The 17685-nt window shown below is 63.7% G+C and overlaps 1 protein-coding gene across 2 annotated transcripts; it reads left to right on the top strand.

Annotated features, from left to right (window-relative positions):
• The first annotated feature begins 2239 nt into the window (after positions 1-2239).
• Positions 2240-16897, top strand: CEP43 (centrosomal protein 43). Of its 2 annotated transcripts, XM_056124892.1 has the most exons (13): positions 2240-2409; positions 2917-2970; positions 5022-5076; positions 5458-5546; positions 5853-5990; positions 7437-7517; positions 10043-10102; positions 13217-13416; positions 14111-14220; positions 14375-14422; positions 15414-15450; positions 16160-16256; positions 16771-16897. In XM_056124892.1, exons 1-13 carry the CDS (start codon positions 2242-2244, stop codon positions 16843-16845), a joined length of 1212 nt encoding a protein of 403 aa, XP_055980867.1. In that variant the 5' UTR covers positions 2240-2241; the 3' UTR covers positions 16846-16897. The 2 variants fall into 2 exon arrangements, with proteins under 2 accessions (XP_055980867.1, XP_055980868.1); XM_056124893.1 differs by lacking the exon at positions 10043-10102.
• Positions 16898-17685: the final 788 nt, after the last annotated feature.

Genomic DNA, 17685 nt, shown 5'->3' with positions numbered 1-17685 from the left:
AATATGCCAGAAAAACCTCAGGTGTGTGGGACCCGGGGCTGAGATCTCCAAGCCTGTACAGTTTGGGACTGGACCTGCCAGTAACTAGACAGTTACACCCACCAACTGCCGTGTAACTCCAACAACGGCCAGGATCCAGAGATCGTCACACTCAGCTCCTGGGAGAGAACAAGACAGAGTCTCCTACCCTATGCCTGACTGTCTCCACCAGGGCCCAACAGCTGAAGACCACCGAGGCCCAACCAAGGCCTTGCTGGGAGCACTCTCCACACACTTGGATGAGCCTCACGCATAAAAGAACTGACAGAGGAACCCAGGTGTGTGGGACCCGGGGCTGAGATCTCCAAGCCTGCACAGTTTGGGACTGGACCTGCCAGTAACTAGACAGTTACACCCACCAACTGCCGTGTAACTCCAACAACGGCCAGGATCCAGAGATTATCACACTCAGCGGCCGCGCGACATCTTATCATCTCATTCCTAATTCGGTCAAACTGGCAGGCTACCAAATGTAACATGCCCACACGGCAGAGTCTGGCAAACTCCCCGTGGTGTACCCAATATGCCAAATACCAGTAACAATGATGGGTCTCATTCTCCTAACCCTGAAAAAGCCTTGAATATGGCACTTTAAAAAAAAAAATCTCAGGGCTAGGACGAAGAAGACGTTACTGGCACCTGCTCGAGGCAATCGACAAACAACAGGGTGGTCGTGATCGTGATCGTGATCGTGCGGGACTTGTGACCGAGATCTCCCAGTTTGCAACCTCCCCCCACCTCCCTGTTCTTCCGGAGCCTGACTGCCACGCCACAAACTGCTTCTGGCCCTGTGGAGCCATACAAGCTTATTAACGGCCACGATCCAGGCACTCACAAATGAATCTCGGAAGAAAGTCACAAGCTGCCAAGATGCCTCTGGACCCCAAAGTCACCATCCAGTTAAAAATTTAATTCCAGCTGTATCACCCTGTCAAAAATTTTGGAATTCCCAGAGCACACGGCCGCATTTGCCACGTTTGTAACAACAGGTTAATAATCTCTTGCATAAGGGCTTAATGGCTCCAGGGTGAGCGGCAATTCTCTTCACACACTTTCCTCTAAGGAAACTTTTATGAAACAATTTTTGCAGGTTATCCATAATAAGCAACGCAAAACAAATTATTTAGGGGCAAGCTTTGCGGGTGATGGGAGTACGTGAAATAACGGGTGGTGAGGTTGGCGTTGTAATATTGAATGTAATAAATTATTGTGAACAACTTTCTGAAAATAAAATATGATTTAAAACATTAAATTAAAAAAAAGCACAAATGCAGCTTGGTGGATTTATGTTTCCTGACTGAAAACCTTTGTCTGACTTGGATGTAATGTACAGAGCAAAGGGCTTATCAGTTGCCTGGTCAGCTCATGAGGTGCTTTCTTTGGCGTGCACACACACACACACACACACACACACACACACACACATCCACATCCATGCAGAGACTTTTACATGTGTGCTCACTCCATGTCTAACTCCAGGTTCCTGTGGGCACACTGACCTCCCGAGAGGTCAATTCTTGATTTCCTAGCTCTAGGAGGCATGTTTCGGCAACAGCACAGTCAGGAATCTGCCTGGAGACACTTCTCTTTTCTCCTTGCGTCTCTTCTCTTCCACCTCCCGGTCCTTCTCTCCTTAGCGACTCGTGTTCCTGTAAGTCATGTGTGCCCCGTCTCTGACTGCTGCTAGCGTCCTATTGGAAAGACCAATCAGACTTATGCCCTTCAAAGGATTGGTAGAATTGCCACTGCCCTTATGCTAGGAGGGCTTGTAAAACGACCCATCCGATTGCCTACACCCCTAAAGGGGGTTGTAAGACAACCAATCAGGTTGCCTATGCCCTTTCGGAGGGGGGGGGTGTAAGACGACCAGCAAAGGGCCCATGAACATGCGACGACCCAAAGGAGGTCTGGCTCGTCTGCCCCCTCCTTCATCTCCTCCACGTCAAGGTGCAATGTGGGTGTGCGCACACAGATGTGACCGTGTGCACAGGCTCTGTGCACAGGTGCGTGTACACAAAGACCAGGCGCACGGTAACAGCGCAGGCGCACGTGCGAGGAGAGGCAGGCCACGCGCGCACAGGCACGCTCGCTCGGGGCGCATGCGCGGCCCCGCCCCCGGCGGCCCGCCCCCGCCCCTGGGCCCCGCCCCGCCTCGCGCTTGGCCCCGCCCCGCGGCCGCGCCGTCACAAGCCCCCGGCGCGCATGCGCGGGGCGTGGCCGCGGGGCCGCTGGCCGTGGGCGCCGCTTGGCCGGTTGTCCTGGAGAAGCAAAATGGCGGCGACGGCGGCCGCGGGGCCCGAGGAGGACACGGAGCTGCGGGACCTGCTGGTGCAGACGCTGGAGAGCAGCGGGGTCCTGAACCGCATCAAGGTGGGGGCGGCGCGGGACGGAGGCGGGCCCGGGGGTCAGGCCGGCCCTCGGCGGGCTCCGTGGGCTGCTCGGCCGCGCGGCGCGGGCCCAGGGGCCTCGGGGGCTCGGGGGGCCGGACTCGGACTTGGGGGCCTGGACTCGGGGGGCCGGACTCGGGAGGCGGGGGGGGGGGGGTGGAGAGACTTGGGGGCGGGGCCTGGATCGGGGGCGGGGCCTGTTTGGGGGCCTGGGCTTGGGCTCGGGGCGGGGCCTGGGTTCAGGGGCGGGGCCTGAGTTCGGGGCGGGGCCTGGGTTCGGGGGCGGGGCCTGGGTTCGGGGGCGGGGCCTGGGTTCGGGGGCGGGGCCTGGGTTGGGGCATGTGCTCGGGGCTCGGGCTCGGGGCTGGGGCTGGGGCCAAGCCGGGGTCCTGTGGACTTTGGTTCTTGGGGCCTCGGCAAGTGCTCACTGGGCGCCACAGGCCCTGGAGCTGTTCCTAAAGCTGCTTTTGTCCCTTTCCCTCCTGCCAAGGCCGAGCTGCGAGCAGCTGTGTTTCTAGCTCTGGAGGAGCAAGAGAAAGTCGAGGTACGCCCACCCCGTGGCTTCTGACATCTGTGCAGAATGCTGTTCCCCTGGCCGAGGAGCAGAGCCTGCGAGGGCACTTGCTCCCCCGACAGCGGCTCTTACCAGGCTCTCCTGGACTTGCTGCTGTCAGGGGCGTACTCCTCCGCACAGACCCCCGGGAGGTGCTCGGAGACCCCCGCCACCGCTGCTGTTTTCTTTCCTTGTCAGGCGGGCGGTGCTCCCGGGTGCTCTCAGGAGGCCCTGGGTACCCTCAGAGTGATGGTTCGCCCGCGGGGTTTGAGGGTGCCGTAGGCCCTCAGTTGGTTGACCTGGCCTCCCGGCCTGCCCGGTACTCTGGGGGACCCAGGACCACAGCCCAGTCTGACCTTCCCCAGACACCCCGTTACTATGACTCACAGTGTCCTCCTCAGCACGCAACCACAGCCCCGCTCTCGGTGCTCCCGTGTTGGTCCCGGCACTCCCGGCCTTGTGCTCAGGAGTCTCTGCGTCCCCCCCCCCCCCCCCCCCGGGCCCTGCCCGGGGTGAGCTCTGGTCGCCCGCCGGCCACAGCGTGAGCCCTGGCTCACTGGTTCCGCTTGGCCTTCTCCCTCTGGCCCCTCCTCTGCACGGGTGCACAGAGAGCAGACAGTGTGTGCCGTGCCCACCTGGCCTGTCCCCTTGCCCTCGGGGCCTGCGTCCCTCCCCATTGTACCTCGGCCTCAGCACCCACAGTCACTGCTGGAGCGAGCGGGAGATTCCAAGCCGAGGGACCTCTCCCCTACCCCTTGCGCTCTGTGCCGTGCCTGTCTCCCGGGCTCCCTCCAGCTGGCCTGCGAGATGCCGCCCCACCCCCGCCTCTGCTCCCCTGGCCGCATCTGTCCACCGGTCACTGACACTCAGCCCCCGGGACCCTCCCTGAGGCCTTTCTCGCTCCTGAGTGCCAGACCGGGTCTCCCTCTGCCGCCCCCAGGTCCTCCCCACTGTGCCGAGTGCTCCACTGCCCACAGCACCCCTCGCCCTTGCAGGGCCTACACACCAGACCTCGCCCCTCGCTTTTCTTGTTTTTGTTTATGGGCGGTGCTCAGGGCTTCCTCCAGGCTCTGCACTCAGGGATCACGCCTGGCGGTGCTCGGTGCTCGGGGGACCCTGTGGGATGCCGGGGGTCAGACCCAGGTCAGCCCCGTTGCAAGACAAACGCCCTCCCCACTGTGCCCCCACTTCCTCAGAAACACCCTCTGCGTCCCTGGGCCAGTCTGGGCTCCCTCCCCATGCCTGTGCCACCGTCTCCGGGCGGGCGGCTACGGTGGTGCCTGGAAACAGTGTCCCAAGGCTGCCCAGGCCTTGGCAGAACCCGGCACTTGGGGAGCCCCACTGTGGCTGTGGCCACGCCTGGCCTCTCGGTGAGGTTGTGTCCGGCTGTCGGTGGGTGCTGGACTCCAGCTCCACATGCTTCTGAGTACGGCACCTGTCTTTGCTCTGGCGCTTTCTCTTCTGAGGACACACGAGCTGGACCACGAAGTGACCCTCAGACACCCCCACCCCCCCCCCCCACCCCCGGCCTCGTGGCTTGGGTGTAGTTTTTCACACGGCAGGTTGGATCCAGCGGGATCTTCCCTCTGCCGATGGGCCGAGTGTGCGGCCCCGGTGTTGGCCCACACGCCACTGGAGCTCGTTCCCCACCCCCTGGGGCGCGGCTGCCGCTTGTGCTCCCCGTTTCCACGTGGGTGCTGTCCCTCGGGGGTCTCAGCCCAGGCGGGGCTGAGGGATTGGGCCGACAGCTGCTGCTCCTCAGCCCCGGAGAGCAGATGAGTAGCAGGAGGGCCATGTCACGCGCTGACAGACTTGGGGGGTTGCAGTTTAACGAGCTATTTATAAGACGTTTGAAAGTGAATGTTTCGTTTTACTTTGAGGTGCTGTTAGCTCAAAACACTTCCTGTGGTAATTGGTAGGGGGTGATTTTTTGAGTGACTGCGTTTTACTTTTACCTCTGAAAATCAAACTTGAATCTGAGTGTTTTGTGATTGTTTTTAAGATCATTAACACTGCGTTTACGATGTTTCCTTCTTTGACAGAACAAAACTCCTTTAGTAAACGAGAGCCTGAGAAAGTTTTTAAACACGAAGGACGGTAAGACGCCCGTCTTGTTCCCATTCTGTCTCTGCCCGTCCGTGTCTTGGACCGTTCGGGATGGACCGGGGGTTTTAGATTTCTTCCTGAAGCCCTTGCTCTTAGCAATTCGCTGTTTAAAATCCACTTTATTTTGTGATTGTTTCCATTGCTATTAAATTTTATTGTAAGAAATCATTGGTGAAACAGTTTTACTGTAAAAAGTAATCCGTTTCTGAAATGTCATCCTGCCCTCCTGTCACAGTAGTTGGGTATCGGTAATCCCAGAGGAATGCGGGAGTCCGTCTCAGCCCTGGGCTAGGGTTTGCAGAGACAGACTTGGGCTGAGTGCTTCCCTCCCGTCCTGGGCCGAGCCCTGCTCACCCTACCCTCGCCCTGCAGGCCGGCTGGCGGCCAGTCTCGTGGCGGAGTTCCTGCAGTTTTTCAATCTGGATTTCACCTTGGCGGTTTTTCAACCTGAAACGAGCACAGTAAGGACGATTTTCTTCATCTCTCCCCTCAGACGACTGTTACAGCTGAAACTAGACAGTGAAAGGGCCGAGTGTCTCGGCGTGGGGCTTCCTGCGTCCTCGCTGACAGCGGTGCCCCTGCTTCGTGTGACTGCGAGTTTGCTAGTCAGCGAACGTTGCGTCATTCACGTTCGGTGGCGCACGCGTGTTGCGATGAAAGTGGGTCTCGTTCGAAAGCTGTGGGAAGGTGTCAGTTTCTCGACGGTTCTCTCGAAAACGTCGCTCTGTCGTGGCGCACTGCCGTTCTTACGTTGGTTTCTCCCTTAGCTTCAAGGCCTGGACGGGCGGGAGAAGCTGGCCCGGGACCTGGGCATCATCGAGGCGGAAGGCACGGTGGGCGGCCCGCTGCTGCTGGAGGTGCTCCGACGGTGCCAGCACAAGGAGAAGGGCTTCCTCTGCGCGGAGGTGAGCTGCGGGCTGCGCCCTGCCCGCCCGCCCGCCCGCCTGTGACGGGGCCTGGCTGTGTCCGCCCGCCGTGTGACGGGCAGCTGTGTAATAGATGGCGTGTGTGCTCCTGTCACGTTGGTCTTCTCTGCTGTTTGCTCACGCCTGGCGTCCACCCCGAGGTGAGACGAGGCTCCCAGCGCCCCCGGGCAGTGCTGCGCCGTCTCTGCAGTGGACACCCGTCCCCCTTCGCTCCTGCTGTATGTGGTTCCGTCCCTCCTGGGGCTCTCCCGCAGGGCATGGGGACGGGTCGGCACAGGATTTTCTGTCTGGGGGTGCTCTCCACGGTTGGCCACTCCCGCCTCTGCCCTGGGGCCTGTGGGCGTCTGACCTGGAGCCTGGGGGTCAGGGCCTCTCCTGCTGCTCCTGAGGGGCCTGCGGCCTGCGGCCCTTCCCGTGGAGCTCGGTCCCGTCACCACGGCAGAAGCCAGCCTGGGGTGGACCCCCGCCCGCCCGCGCCCTCTCAGCAGGATCGAGGACGGAGCCCACCAGACGTGGGGCATGGCCTTCCGGGGGCAGGGTGGGCACAGCCCGGGGTCGGGACGTGCTCCCCCTCCTTCCCTGCTTCCTGGCCGGGGTCCCTCGCAGCCCCCACCCCGCTGTGTCTCCCCGCCCTTGGTCCCTCCCTATCTCCTGTCCCCGAGCCGAGGGAGTGACCCGCTGTCCTTGGCCCACGCACAGACCCTGCGTCTGATGTGGGCACGCCTCGCCCCTTGGCTTTCATCGGGCCTCACGGTGAGCACGGGCTCCCTCCCCTCAGAGCTCTGTGCTGGGAGTGACTGTCCAGGCACGCTCGGGTCACACATGTGGAGCTGCAGGAGGCCGCAGGCCGGCAGGAGGGTGGTCAGGGCAGCTGAAGGTGGGTTTTTGTTTGTTTGGGGGCCTCCCCCAGCGATGTTCAGGGACAGCGCCTGGCTCTGTGCTCAGGAATCACTCCTGGCGGTGCTCGGGGACTCCGGGTGCTGGGCTGGAACCCAGAGTGACCACATGTGAGGCACCGCTGCCCACTAGCCTGCCGCCCGGGCCCTAGAGGTGACTTCCTGCAGGAAGACCCAGGAGCTGCCCATAAGCCCTGGCACAGGGCCAGGCCCAGAGAGCTGCGTTTGGAGCGAAGGGGCTGTAGCGAGGGTCCCGGGTTCCCGCCCTGTCTCGGGGTCTGAGGCCACCACACCCAGTGTCCGCCAGCTGCTCTGGGGCAGCTTTCTTGGCCGTCAAATGAAGCAGGAGCAGGTCCCGAAGGAGGGCGGGCGCGGGGACAGGGCTGTGGAGACCCGGGCGCCGCCAGTGTGTGCGAGGCCCAGGGGCTGTGAGCGCGTGTGGGTGAGTTGGGAGGTGAGACGTGGGGCCCGGGGGGAGCCTGACGTTTTCACGGTCTGGCCCGGAGCGTGACAGTCTCGACCGTTTCAGGGTGCGCTGACGCTGTCGGAGCCACCGTCTCCCCCGAAGTCCCCCGATGGGAAGGCCAGCGTGCACTCAGCGCCCAGCAAGGTGAGTGCCCTCCTCTCCCGGCTGCGCTGCAGACCCTCGGCGTGGGCCCCTGGGCTCGCTGCAGCCTGCAGTTCCCTCTGGCCGGGGTCTGGGTCTGGAACAGGGTGTCGCGTGGAGTGTTGTCGCTGGAACCGCGACGCTTCCCGCCGGAGACCTCCGTGCCCAGGCTGCGCTTCCAGGGGTCTGTGTCGTGCTGGCCTGCCTGCGGGGTCCGGGCTGCACGCGGGACTGCCCCGCCCGGCTCTCGGGTGTGGTGTTGCCGGCAGGGCTGATGGCGGCGCCCGCTTCCAGGACGGGAGTGGCGAGTGGAGGCTTCTCTGGGCAGCCGCCACGGGACCCGGGCCTGCGGTCAGCGGGCGCTGCTGCGCCTTCGGAGGTCCGGGGCTTTGTCTTGCCCGGTCCAGCAGCAGCGCGGTGCCGTGTGCGGGCCTCTGGGGGCTGCCTGTGGCCGCGCCCCTCGCCTTGTGCCCAGGCGCTTTCCTCTTGCCGCGTGGAGCTCGCCGCAAGTTGTCTTTTTTCTTACAAAAATGTATTTGATGAAAGCAGCCTGATTCCCAGAGGCTGAGCTTTAGACGAGCAGCGCCCAGCACCGACCCCCCGCCCGGTGTCCCCAGGCCCCTCCCGAGTTTGCTCAGTCGAGTTTGGTCGCTGGTTCCGGTGGTGCCGACTCCGGTTCTCCTCCTCTGCCACCCACGTGCCTGAACCCCTGGACCTCTGCTCCCCCCAGTCTCTTCCCATCTCCCCCCCGGGCTCGGGGCCTGGGTGGTCTAGGCAGCCCCCTTGCGAACACGCGTCCCCTCGTGCCGTCACGCTGCTAGCAGTGGGACCGCCCTGCCTCTGCCCTCCTTCGGGCTGACTTCCGTTCACGCATTTCTCAGGTCCAGCTGGTCGCAGCGGATGGCGTGGCTGCTGCGTTCATGCTCTTTTCCAGCGGGGTTGGGCGAGGCAGCTTCCTGCCGGCGGTGGGGGACCGTCCCTTTTCACCGCATCCCCGCCGACTCAGACCGTCCCTGTTATTTTTGGTACCTGCCCTTGTCCCTGGTGTGGGACGGCATCTCACCATCGCCCTGATTCCCCCAGAGCAAATGATGGTGATTCGCTTCCTGCTGGCTACCTGTCGCCCTTCCTCACAGAAGTCCCTGTTCATTTCCTCTCCCCGTTTTTTGATGCTTTTTGATGTTGTTTGGGGGGGATTTTTATCGCAGATTTTTGTGAGTGCTTTATCCTGGATATCAACCCTTTGTCTGATGTCCTGACGACAAATAGTCATTCCCCCTTAGCTGGCTTTTAGTTTTAGCCCGTGTTTGTTTTCCCGGGGAGAAACTCTCTGGTGTCCCACGTGTCTGTTTTGGACCCTGTTGCCTTTGCCGGTGGCGCCGTATCGTTGAAGACCCCTTTGAGGACCAGACCTCGGAGCCTCTGCCTGTAATTCCCTCCGTGGTTTGTAGATCCAGCTCTGACCTCGTCTTTGACCCACTTGGCGTTGACTTTTGTATAAGGTGTGAGATGCGGGTCCAGGTTTGCTTTTGTGTCTGGTTCTCCGGTTTCCAGTTTCCCAGCACTGTCGGAGAGGCTGTCTTTGCTCCAGTTCGTGCTCTCAGCTACTTGTCGGTATTCGCTGAAGTTGATGTGGGGTGTCCTTGGAGATTCCCTTCTGACCCGTGGTCAGAGAGGCGTCTGTTCCAGCGCCACGCTGGTTTGCTGCGGGCTGTCTTTCCAGCAAACAAAAACCCTTTTTCAGAAGCGTTTTCCCAGTGTCGACCTTCCACATAAGGTCTGCGTTTGAGCTGCACTTCCACACGGTCGCCCCTGCAGAAGCCTTTTCTAAAGATCTCAGCGTTGTGAATTGTGACTGGGAATCTGCTTTGACTCTGGGCCACCCCACGGTACTCGGGGACTACGTTAGGGGTCACTGCTGGCGGTGCTGGGAGGTGCCGGATGCAGCCTGGGTCTCGGCCGTGGGGCCTCTAGAGCTTGGGGTCTCCGTTCCCAGCCTGTCAGGCATGTTCTCTGCACGGTTCAGGGAGCCGTGAGTTGTGCTCCAGTGAGCCCATCCTCCCATCACTGCCTGGTGAGCCACGGGTGTGGCCTTACTCTCAGCCCGGCTCGGGGCTGCTGTGACCCAGCAGGGGGCGGGTTGCTGTGGTCCCTGGGCTGCCGCTGAGGGCTGCTGTCTCTGGGTGGTGACATCAGGGCCCAGCTGGGGGCCTGCGAGGCCTGGAGCACCCTGTGGTCCCAGGCCCGGCTGGGTGGGGGACCGTGTGTTAGGGACGTGGCCTGGGCTCAGACCCGGCTTTCCGGGTCTGCTTCTTCCGCCGTTGTCTGCTCTGGACCCGGAGCGTACGTGTCGGAGTAGTGAGACAGCTGAGCCTGCTCCGAGCAGGGCGTTGCCACCGACCCAGGACCCGGGCAGGGGGGAGCTCGCGGGTCAGGGTTTCCTGACGAGGCCCTTTTCTCTCGTGCCCACGCCCGCTGGGTGTGGAGCGGGTATCTGCTGGTGAGTGCCCTTCCGTTCTCGTGCTCAGATACCCAGGTATAAAGGCCAAGGCGAGAAGAAGACGAGCAGGCGGAAGCCGGGCGCCAAGGTAACGAGAGCCACACCCTCCCCAGGGCTCCCTCCTGTGCCCCCTGCCCCGCGCCTGGACGCTGATGGGGACCTCGTTGGCCTTGCAGCCACGGGCAGGAGGTCAGGGCCCCTGCGTCCCGCGGACGGTTCCGCTCTGAGAGCCCTCCGGCCCCCCGTCCCTTCCCCCCCTGTACCCGCCTTCCGGCACCCCCACCCGCAGTGCTGCGGTGCTGAGTGCCAGCCCCCCCGCCCCCCCGGGCACACGCCCCTGCTCGGTCCCTGTGGCGGCTCAGAGCGCAGCGAGCACCCCCCGCCATGTGCAGGGCCTCAGCACCCGCCGAGGCCAGGGGCAGGACGCTGTCAGGGAGTGCCAGCCCTGCCGGAGCCCCACCGGTCTCTGCTCTGCCGCCACCCCCGGGTGCTGTCCCCGGAGCGGGCGCAGGGAGCCCCTCAGACACGCGGCAGACCGCAGGTGCGGCCGCTCCCAGGCAGGCAGACGCTTCTTGTTCACAGTGAGATGCTTCGGGTGACCACGTCAGAGCGCGGGCCTCTCACCGTCGGTTTCATGTGTCTTAGGGGGAATGCCTGGAGGAGTTTCGCTCTTTTCCTTCTCGCCCTTAAGAAACGGCACCTCCTAACTTGTTCCTTGTTTGAAAACACCGGGCAAGCCCAGCTTTGTCACTGATGGGGTCCTGTGCGCTTTCTCTGCTCTTGGAGGGAAAGCCAGCGTGATCGTTGGGACTTTCTGTGGGTCACACCCATCGGTGCTCAGGAGTTACTCCTGTGTCTGTGCTCCGGCATTAAGACAGGCAGGGCTGGGGGCATACCGGGTGCAGTGGTTGGACTCCGGGTTGGCCATGTGCAAGGCAGGTGCCTTCCCACTTGTGCTGTCTCTCCGTCCCATCCAAATGTTCATTTTAGTGGATGGGCCTTACACACACACACCCCCCCCCGACTGGAGGTTCTTCGCACTCACAACCTGAGTGGTGGGCCTTGCACACAGACACATAGTCACACTCTCACCCCTAAGAGGTCTGCTCGTGCCACAGGTAGCAGGCGGCCTGAGCAGCGCTGCCCGCCCTCTCAACTCACACCCTAATCAAGCCTGGGGCTCGTGACTCAGGGCTTTCCACTCCTGCTTGCTGTCACCTATGGGTGCCGTAGCTGAGTGGTGTTCATCAGTGGGAAACCACAGACCTCTGGGCAGTTGTTTGCCAGGCACAGGGCAAAACTGTTCTCCAGAGACTGGCAGTTTTAAATGAGATGGATCTCAAGTGGTTAGAGTGTCAGCCGACTCCTGCCATTGTGCTCTGTGGAGTCGTGTCACTGTTGTAGTCACTTCCCAGCCCCTCACAGCCAGTCATAGCAGCTCTGGCCGTGGGATTCGGGCCAAGGACCTTCGGGAAAGGAATGCAGTCGTGTGTGAGGTTGGAAAATAGTCTTGCATGACTCCTGTTTCTGCCCTTGACATCACTGCATTACGGGCAGTGTTGGTCACACGGGGTCTGGATAGTGTTTTCCAGACTCTTGTTTTCTAGGGATTTGGCTCTTGTGGGATAGAGTCTGTTTCTGCTGTTCTGGGCACTGCTACCTTCTCGCCCCGGAGAACTGGTCGCTGACTAAGATGTCGGATGCAGTTCTGAAGCTCAGTGGGGCGAGACCCGCCAGGTCTGTGGCCTCGGGCTTCTCCATCGGGCTGGGAGGCGGGTTGCCCGTGTCCTGGGAGCCGTAGCCCTGGCCTTTCCTGCTGCAGTGGGTGCCTGGCCCCCTTCTGGGTGCTGGCCCCTCGGCAGGACAGTTCGGTTCGTGTCATTTGGTGCCATCCCGTGCACAGGTGACAGCACGGTGGCCGTCATGGGGCCTGCTGCCCAGTCCCCTGATACTCGAAATGGACAGGACAGGTCTCTGTGCACTGAGACTAGCAGGACCAGGGAGTCGCCCCTTGTCCGCAGGACAGTTGCTGCCTGGAGGGGCTGTCCCAGCTCTTAGGACCCGCCCACAGCCTTCAGGCCCTGCCCCACACCCCACAGTCCCCAGGCCCCGCACCCTCCTCCCGGCCCCACCCCTGTAGTCACCCACGCCCCCTGCTCCCTGGTTTGAGGGCCAAACGGAGGGTGGCGGGTCTGTGGAAACGGGTTTTGCGTACGAAGCCATGGCTCGGTGAGTGGCGTGTCCCCGGAGAGTCGCGCTTCTCGGGTCCCTGCGCTGCAGAGGGGGGCTGGGCATGTTCCCCCGCTTCTCTGCTGGCGTGCGGGAAACCAGCGCTCCTCCCGCAGGAGGCTCACAGCGGCACCACCCGTGCCCCAGTGCTGGCAGGGCTGGGGTCTGCACCCAAACCGTGGGCGGGGCAGCTGGGCCCTTCCCCCGGCCCGTGCAGTGGGCCCTCAGCCCTTGGTGTTGGCCGGCTGCAGGTCTGAGGACTGGCAGGACGCGGAGGGGCCGGGCCCAGGACCAGCGTGCACCCAGGCCTGACCCGCCCTCCCTGCTCTGGCCCTGGGCCTCCGCTGGTCTGTCGGGGAGCCTGGGCTTCAGGGTGGCTCTCGAGGAAGGGAGGAAATGGGGGCCCCGAGATACACGAAATAGAGAAGTGGTTCCTGGTGAGCAGAGGAGGAGTGGAACGTCTGCCTGCAGGAGCCTCGAAGCCATGCTGGAGACGGAGCAGTGGGCGCTCCAGGAGCCCTCCCACGCGCGTGTGCACCCACACTCTCCCACACACGTGCACACACACGCTCTCCCACACACGTGTGCACCCAGCCCTCCCACACACGTGCACACATGCTCTCCCACACGCGTGCTCTTTCACACATGTGCACCACGCCCTCTCCCACACGCATGCACCTATACTCGCACACACACATGCACACACGCCCTCTCCCACACATGTGCACATGCCCTCCCACACGCACACGCACATATGCCCTGTCCTACACATGTGCACTCACACCCTCCCACACACGTGCACACACGCCCTCTTCCCACACGTTTGCATGCACAGCCTCTCCCCACGCGTGCACATGTGCCGTGCACACCACCCTGGCCTGGCTTGCACACAGACCCGGGCCCGTCCACCCGATGCCTGGCCCCCTGTGCCCCGTGTCTCCCGGTCACGGCGGCGCTTCCCTTTCCCCTCCAGAAGGGCAGCACGGAGGCCAGTGACACCAGCCTCTCCTCCAGCGACTCCAGGAGCCGGAGCAGCCGCCACCCGGCGAGCCCCGAGGGCAGGGCGGGCACGCTCTTCGGCAGGACCCGGGACGCCCGCGCCTCCGAGGACGACCTGGACGGAGATTCTTTCTTTGACGATCCCGTCCCCAAGTCTGAGAACACGTTCGGCTGGTGAGAGCCCGGCAGCGTCCGGCACAGACCCGGGGTTGCTGAGAGCGGAGTGTGCAGCTGGGCACGGGATGAGGGGACATTTGCAGCAGGAGGGAGGGGCGTCGAGGCTGGGGCCCTGAGAGGCCCGGCCTGGGAAGGTGTGCGGTGGCCGTGGTGCTGCCCGTGGGCTCAGTGGGGTGACAGTGCAGGGCTGAGGCAGGAAGTGTGGCCAAGACCCCGAGGCCTCCCTGGGGGGCGGGGGGGACCTGGACACCCTCGGGGTGTTCTGAGGTACAGCCTGCGCCTCATGGGCACCGGGTCAGTCACAGGCGCGAGGGTGAAGGGTCACCCTCATGAGCTGGGTCAGGGCTGCAGGGGGTCAAAGACTGGGTGGGGGCGTCAGGGGTCTGAGGGGTGGGTGGGGACTGCAGGGGGCCCTAGGGGGCTGGTTGTGGTTGGGCTTGGGTGGTCACTCCTGGTGTTGGCCAATGTGCACCCATCCTGGTGGGCACCGGGGACCACAGGGCGTGTCCTGGGCTGCCTGTCCGCGCCCACAGCTCTCTCCTGTCTCCTGTGGGAGCGGGAGGAGGCGCGAGGCAGTGGCTGGTGGGCACTGTCAGCTTCTGGGAGCAGGGCTGAGCGCCGTCACACGGGCCCCTGACGCATGGCCAGGCCATGCTGTGGGGCCCCACGTAACCGCCGGCTTGTCTCTCAGGAGAAGTGAGCCCGGAAAGCCGGCGGGAAGCCTGGCCCCACTGGCCGATGCGCCAACCTTGAGCAGCAGACTGGGCGCCCCGGGCAGCGTGTCCTCGAGGGAGTCAGAAGGCGAGTACCTGCGGGCAGCCCCCGTGGTCCTGGTGGGGTGGGGCCGGGAGACCCTGCCCCCTGGGCTGGGCTGCGCTGACACCCTGTGCCCCCAAGTGGTGCCGTGGGGCTTCTGCGCTGTCCTGGGTGAGGCTGAGTGACCCTCTCTCTGCAGGGCAGGACGTGAGAGTGGCCAGCGAGAAGGCCGGAGCCCTCGGGCCAGGTACTGTCCGCGGGAACCCGGCGGGAGAGGGGCAGGCGTGAGGCCTCCTGGTCCTGCACGCGAAGAGCCTGCCTGGACCTGGACAGGGGCCGCCCGGCGGCCAGACTGGGGAGGACAGCGGAGAGCAGATGGGACGAACGGTTGCCCCTGGCAGCCCTCGGACACGGCCCCTCACGACCTGTCCTCTGTCCCTGGGGGTCGTGCCCCTGCCCCCCACAGCCCGGGAGCTCACGGCCCTGCCCACTGCCCGCTTCCCTCCCGGGCTCTCTGGTGGGGCTGGGAGACCTCCCCGCCCTGCCCCCACCCTGCAGCTGCAGACCGCAGGCAGGACTGGGGGCTTGCTCTGCTCCCCTGTGCAGCACCCAGGGCTGGGCAGTGCGGGGAGGGGTGACTGAGTCCCTGTCCGTCCCCTGGGTCCCGGCGGCTGCCACCCCTCTGTTCCGCTCTCCTGGCCCAGAGTCTGCACTCAGGGGGACAAGGCCAGGCGGCGTTCCCCAGGGCTCGGGCGGCAGCCTTGTTTGATTGGCTCCCTGCGCCCCGGTGTGACCCCAGGTGGGTCACCCCAGCTCCCCGTGCCCTGGTGTGACCCCGGGTGGGGAAGGCCCCCGCGTCCCAGGGCTTCTGCCACTGTACGGGACCAGCTGGCGTCTGAGCACGCTCTCCCCGGGCACTCTGGTCGCCCTGTCCTGGCTGCTCCTCGGTGGGGCTGGTGGGTCAGACGGAGCGAGAGCGCGTCGCGTCTGTTGGGTCCCGTGAGCAGCACTTGGCCCTAGTGCCCAGTCGCGAGCGGGGACGCGGGGTGAGGGCACGCTCTGGTGCCAGGAGCCGCCTTGGTGCCCGCCCGTGTTCCCGGGGGCACGAGGACATGGTGAGCGTTCCGTGTCTTTGACGGTGCCTCCAGGTCTGTAACGGGGCCCCAGGGTAACGTGTTGGAGGTAGCAGACCGAGGTGTGCGTTTCCTTAAATGCCCTTTCCTGCTTCCGTTTCCCAGGGACGGGAGAGGACGACTATGCCGACGATTTCAATAGGTAAGAAAGACGTGACCGTGGTGGCTAAAATAAAACCAGAAAGATCTTCTCCAAGAAAATAGTCGCGTGCTATATCGATAAATCGCAACGCACGTCCACGTGTGAAAGAGGGAAGCCTGGTCAGCCCCCCGCCCCCTCCAGCGTCTCTGAGGGTCTCGGCTGTGGTGGCGACTCCAAGTCACTGGCCTCCCGCCCACTCGCACCTGCGTTGGCAGTGACCCCGCCTCACTGCCCACGGCGACGCCGACTCCCTCGGCTCCGTCTAGCGCACGACCTGCCGTCCTGGTGCCCGCGTCCTGGGGCCAGCCCTGGCAGCTCTGCCGCCCGGGGTCCTTGCCGCTTTTCCCACCCGGCGCTTCCCACCGGCCAGTGCTCTGATTTGGGACGATTCTTCCTCTTGTCGAGGTGGCTGACCTATGGGTGCTGCCCCACGAGCGGGGTTTCCACTTGGAAGCGACGTCTGTGGGCGTAGGAACGTCAGGATCGAGAGAGTGTGTCTGGCCGGGCTTTTGCCCAGTTGGGTGTTTCCCCGCAGTGCCGTGTAGGTGCATGGACAGAGGCCCAGTGGGTCTGGCCGGCGTCTCCCCCCCTGGCCACTGCGGTCATGTTGCTGCGTGCCGGAGCGGACCAGCTCCCTGCAAGGCGGAAGGACGGTGCCTGCTCTCGCGTCTGTATTTAGGGTTCTCGTTTTTCTTTCCCCTGAAATCAGTACCAGCCATCGCTCAGAGAGAAGCGAGCTAAGTATTGGCGAAGAGATTGAAGAAGACCTCTCTGTGGGCGCCGGTGACCTCAATACCAGTGACAAAGTAGGTCAGGCTGCCCTGGTGCTGCCCAGGCCCGTTGCAGCCGGCCCGGGGGACACCCCGCTGTCTGGGGAGGGGGCGGGTGGGGCATGTTGTCCTCTGCCTCTCCCAAGCCGCTGTCCAGGGGACATGGGGACCCGCCCGAGCACACAACTCCTGGTGCCTGGCCAGAGTCGGCCTGGGTTCAGATGCGCGTGTGGCGGGGACCACTCCTGCCGGGCCCTTAGGTTGTGCCGAGTGTCTGGGTCTCCCGTCCCTTGCTCTGACCTTACCCTGTGTCCTCTCTGCACGGCGCCTGTGGAGGCCGGCAGTGTCCCCCGGAAGTTGCTAGAGCTGCCCGGGCTGTTTCCGTGGCCCTGTGCTGCGGGTGCCACGTGGGCCTGCGGTCCTCTGGGAGAAGGAAGGCACAAGGAGGCTGCTGTGGAGAGCTGTCCCGCCCGGCCACCCGTGGCCAGGGCCGCCCACAGCACGGGCACCCGCGTTGGCTGACCCAGCTCTCTCCTTTCCTCGCCCCAAGCTGGACGAGCTGACCCAGGACCTGAGCATATCCCAGCTCAGCGACGTGGCCGACTACCTGGAGGACGTGGCGTAGCGCCCGAGGTGGGCGCTGGGAGCCCCACCCGTGCCCTGTGCTCGGGACTGGCAGATCTCGCAGAATTGACTTTGGACTCCACAGACGAGATGCTCTGAGCCGCTGTGAGAGCCCCAACGCCCGGCACTTGGCTTGGCCACACGTTTCTCCCGGAGGCCGACGGTTTATGCTGTGCTGGTTGCGGTCAGTATTGAGGCGGCCGTCCGCGTGGCCGCTGGCACGGCCGGCTCGACGGTCCTGAGCCGCTCGCCAGGAGGCGCCTCTCGAGCTGGCCGAGTGCCCGGGGACTCGGAGCACTGCAGCCCTTCACTGTGAGCCCAGCACCGTGCCCGCGGCCTCTGCTTTCCTTCCGGGACTTTCATCACCGTGGCGGCGATTAAAGTTGGCGTGTGTGAGGTGGTTCTGCGTGGTCATTCCCTGCCGCTGTGGCCCTTGCTGTCCTTTGGTTGCCGACAGCTGACGGGGCTGCCTTGAGGCACAGCCGATGGCCCCGCCTGGCCCGAGGGCGATGGCCGCAGCCCCCGGCACGTTCGTTCCACAGAACCTCCGCGGGAGACTCACACGGCTGCTCCCAAGTAGCCCAAACCACGCACAGATTTGCTGGACTCCAGCACTGAAAGGAACCCGGCACCGCCAGAACCAGGGTTAGAATCAGGCTCCGAGCGACTGAGGCGTGAGCGGGGCCGGACCCACGTCTGCCCCGTTTGGTCCCAGCCGGCCAGCCCACGGTCGTGCGCCCCTACAGGAGGGGCCCTTTACCCCATGCACCCCGAGTGGAGGGGACTGCGACCCCTAGACACCCCCAGAGCAGGGACCCGTGACCCCATCCACCTCTGGAGG

This window comes from Sorex fumeus, unplaced genomic scaffold, assembly GCF_029834395.1.
Source record: "Sorex fumeus unplaced genomic scaffold, SorFum_2.1 ptg000052l, whole genome shotgun sequence".
Lineage (NCBI taxonomy): Eukaryota > Metazoa > Chordata > Mammalia > Eulipotyphla > Soricidae > Sorex > Sorex fumeus.
Note: the sequence above shows the minus strand (reverse complement) of the source record. Positions and strands in the feature narration are given on the sequence as shown.

What these genes read in the sequence shown, in the direction of transcription:
- CEP43 (XM_056124892.1), top strand. Translation starts at nt 2,242, where the DNA reads ATGCGCGGGGCGTGGCCGCGGGGCCGCTGGCCGTGGGCGCCGCTTGGC. An exon ending in GGCGGAAGCCGGGCGCCAAG is followed by an intron (nt 10,103 to 13,216) that starts GTAACGAGAGCC and finishes TTTCCCCTCCAG; the next exon opens with AAGGGCAGCACGGAGGCCAG. An exon ending in GTCCTCGAGGGAGTCAGAAG is followed by an intron (nt 14,221 to 14,374) that starts GCGAGTACCTGC and finishes CTCTCTCTGCAG; the next exon opens with GGCAGGACGTGAGAGTGGCC.